Raw genomic sequence first — 3818 nt, forward strand, 5'->3', positions numbered from 1 at the left:
TGTGTATCCTCATTGGACGCGGTTACCGTCAATTAGTGTCGAAAAGCATTGGAATTGTTCAATAAAGGAAGCTGAAAACACGTTTATAATATTATTAGTGGCGATGAATCTTGAATTTACTTCTACAACCAGAAAATAAACTTAAATCCGCTGTGTGAGTGTTTCACGATGATGAGAAAAAACCAACAAAATTGATGTCAACAAAGTTTGTCAAAGAAAATGGTCGCAACCATTCTTTTGTGTCAAAATCTGGTCATGTGGCAACAATTGCTTTAGAATATGTGTTACTTCTGATTATTATATAACCATTTTTTTACCAGAAGTCATCCCAAAACTCCCACAATGGCAAATCATCCTACATCAGGTCAATACAAGTGCTCACACTGCCCAAAAATTATTTTTTTTGAGCTTTTTTGGAGCTTTAAACCGTCGAATTGTTAAACAATCCACCGTGTAGCCCCTACCTCAGTCCCATCGATATTTTTACGTTCCAAACGATCAAAAACAGCGATTTTGCAGGTGTCAACTGAAGACTAGAATAACTGGTTTACCAATCCAAACGTATCTCGTATAGCAGTTAAATTACGATTAAATATTATAGAGAATAAGATTTGTTTGAATAAGAGAATATTGTATTTTTTTAAAACGACAAACAAAAATTCGTTATTGATTAAAATAATTGATAAGTATACATTTAATTATTTTTTAATAAAATATAAAACCAGCACCGATAAATAAATATTTGACAGAATTACTATTGTTGATTCAATACATTTTTACAATAACCTTAAAAGTATTTTAAAAAAATACAAATTTGTACAAGTTAATATGAAAAAATGGAACTAACTTGAAAGTATTGCAAAACAAATGTAAACTGTACCTTTGTCCCAACTTACATATTTTTAAACGAAAAAAATAATACGAAAAATACTATATTACAAAACATAACAAACTTTATTAATATTCCTTTCCATCTTTAATCTCCAAATATTTTACATTTGTCTTTTGGATTCATATTTGAACCCACAGGACAATTGAAGTCGTTGGCAAAATACGGTGAATGCCGTATCCCTCCCACCACTCTAAACTCGGGAATACCATGGTGTTGACTCTTTCCGACGAACGTGTCCTTTTGTGACAACTTTGGTTGGAAGCACATATACGTGCTGCTCATTATCCAGAATAGTTGGTTGGGGGTATAATTGATACCTGGAAGAGTGGATTCTCGACCGTTATACTGCACCCAGTTTTGGTATGCTGAGTACGCAATGTTTACTGCGTTGAAATCTGCTATATTTTCTTCGCCGCTGGTATGGTTGGTCTGGAAATATTTATAATTGAAAATATATTAAATGCAAAGACTAGATTTGATACATGTGATATTAGAAATAAAATGCTAACGAAGATCTTTTAGACCCATAACATAAGTTACAAATTGACAAATGTTAGAATTGTATGAATCAAAAGCTATTCGGTAATAAAAGGAAACGAAATCGTTAACAATTTTGGCAAATCGGCTTGTATTTAGAAAGAAAAATTAAAAAAAATATATATAGAAACATCTAAAAAGCATTTCAGCCGAATGAAGGAGACGATCTAAATAAATGGAATTATATAATTTAATGTGAAAAAGAAATTAAATGTGTAACCCCTAAGAAATACTAAAGAAAATAAAAGAAATTATTAATACTAAAAAAGCGCTTGGATTTAATGTGATGGGAGAAGAAATGTTGAAACAGGTTCAAAGAAAAGCAATACATACATAATTAAGACTGAAAAATGTTCCAATATACTGGAAAGTGGCAGTGGTTATAATGATAAAATCCATAAAAACCAAATGAAGTTTGATTATACAGACTCACAACTCTACTACCTGTATTATCGAAACTGTTTGAAGTGCTTGTACTAAAAAGACTAATAATTCAACAAAACCTTATCCCAGTGTACCGGTTTGGTTTCAAAGAAAGTGAATTGTCTATATCGATCAGGTTAACACAATAACAAATATAATACAAAAAGCAAAGGTTAAAAGTCCCGACACTAGAGTGTTGCATGTCTAATAGATTCTTTATTTAGAACTAAAAGAGATCAAGGTGGGAGTAGTACAAGGTAGTGTGTTAGGAGTGGTACTTTACCTCTTATACGTCACTGACATCCCTTACCTGAAGGAAGATGTGCTAGCGACCTTTACGGATGGGAAAGCTGTCTTGTCAATTGGAGAAAATCATGACGAAGTTGTACAGACACTGCAAACTTCAGTAGATAAATAAACGAGTGGATAACAAAATGGAGAACAAAGCTTAATCGAACAAAATTGATACATATAATCTTTACCAATAAAAAAGAACAGTATCTCTATATCCAAACAATAACAAGGAATACTAAGCTCAGATTGGTCAATACCATTATTTTTCCCATTGGTACTTACGCAGTTAAACCATGGACTCTAAAAAAGTCAATACAAGATACACGTAAGATTGTGAATTCTATGCGTGTCCTGGACAGAACACAGAACTATCCTTTCAATTATGGAAGAGCTTCATGTAAAAGACCAGTCTATTAAAAAAGTAAACTGAGCATACCTAAATTACAATTGTATTAATATTGGTAGTAGAAGAAAATTTAGAAGCCCGAAGACCAAGAGGCAAATCTCCAACTGCAACTCAACTCAAAAACTGCAATTTTTAAGAAATTTTAAACTATCTAAAATGCTAAGTGTGATGCTGTCCATTGGGACCAAGACGGTTAAAGAGATGACAACCAGATGTGCTAGGACACATGATAATGGCTGATGGAACTGGGCAGGCCATGTAGCGAGAATACACGACTCACGATGGATGAGCAAAATTACAAATTGGAGGCCAAGAGCAGACAAACGTAGTAGAGAAAAACCATATACACGTTGGGCTGACGACGTCAGGCGTATCATCAAAAATTGGCAACGAAGAGCACAAAATCGTAAAGAATGAAGGAGTTTAGGAGAGTTTAGGAGGAGGGAGGCCTATGTCCAGCAGTGGACGTGATTAATGAAGGCTGGATGATGATTATGATGATGATGATGATGAAGTTAAGTTAAAAAGAGCTGCACATTGATCTATATATTGATTATCAAAAAAATATATCAACAAAACTTCTATTTAACTCACTTTATTTTTCCCGTGTCCCATTTCGAAAATATTATACTCGTCATCAACGCACTGTGTTATTTCAGTTCGTTTTTCGATGGTAGCATTGGACCATAAATCTTCTTCGTTTCCTTCTAAATTATAGTAAAGACTGAATCCGTGGGTGATCTCGTGTCCGATGATTGTGCCTAAAGCACCGAAATTCATGTAAGTTGGACGATTGCCGTCGAAAATATTGTCTTGAAGGATCGATGCTGGTAGAACTAAAAATAAATGATATCTATAAGTTATTCTACACCGGTGGCTTAAACTTGTCATTAATCAAAAATCTTTATTATGTAGTCCGTATTGGTGACTAAAATAAATCATTAATCAAAAACCTGCTTTGGCCAGACGTTTGTTGTTCAAACATTTGATATTATGTTGTTTTTGAATCATGAAAAAAAAAGAGAAGTATGGAAATTGTCTAAGAAGTAAAATATGTATATTGTCACTTATTCCGTTTAATGTTTTACTCCAGTCGTCAGAGACGAAAATGCCAATGAACCTCTAAAAATTATACGAACAAGCTGAATTTTACGGAGAATACTAATTTTGGGACCCCAAAAAAGATGCAAAAAATTTGCCACTTTTACCCCCGGGCTTCCCTCTAAAACCCCCCTCGTAGTAGGTAGAAACACAAAAAAAATCGAT

At 33.5% G+C, this 3818-nt stretch overlaps 1 protein-coding gene across 1 annotated transcript; it reads right to left on the reverse strand.

The window, feature by feature from the left end:
• Positions 1-916: 916 nt before the first annotated feature.
• Positions 917-3388, reverse strand: LOC140432194 (neprilysin-2-like; the record flags this gene model as incomplete). The annotated part of the gene is made up of 2 exons (XM_072520018.1): positions 917-1321; positions 3147-3388. Coding segments are annotated over 2 exons (587 nt in total), but the record flags the coding sequence as incomplete, so codon positions are not given.
• Positions 3389-3818: the final 430 nt, after the last annotated feature.

The sequence above is a fragment of the Diabrotica undecimpunctata genome, unplaced genomic scaffold (assembly GCF_040954645.1).
Source record: "Diabrotica undecimpunctata isolate CICGRU unplaced genomic scaffold, icDiaUnde3 ctg00003186.1, whole genome shotgun sequence".
NCBI lineage: Eukaryota > Metazoa > Arthropoda > Insecta > Coleoptera > Chrysomelidae > Diabrotica > Diabrotica undecimpunctata.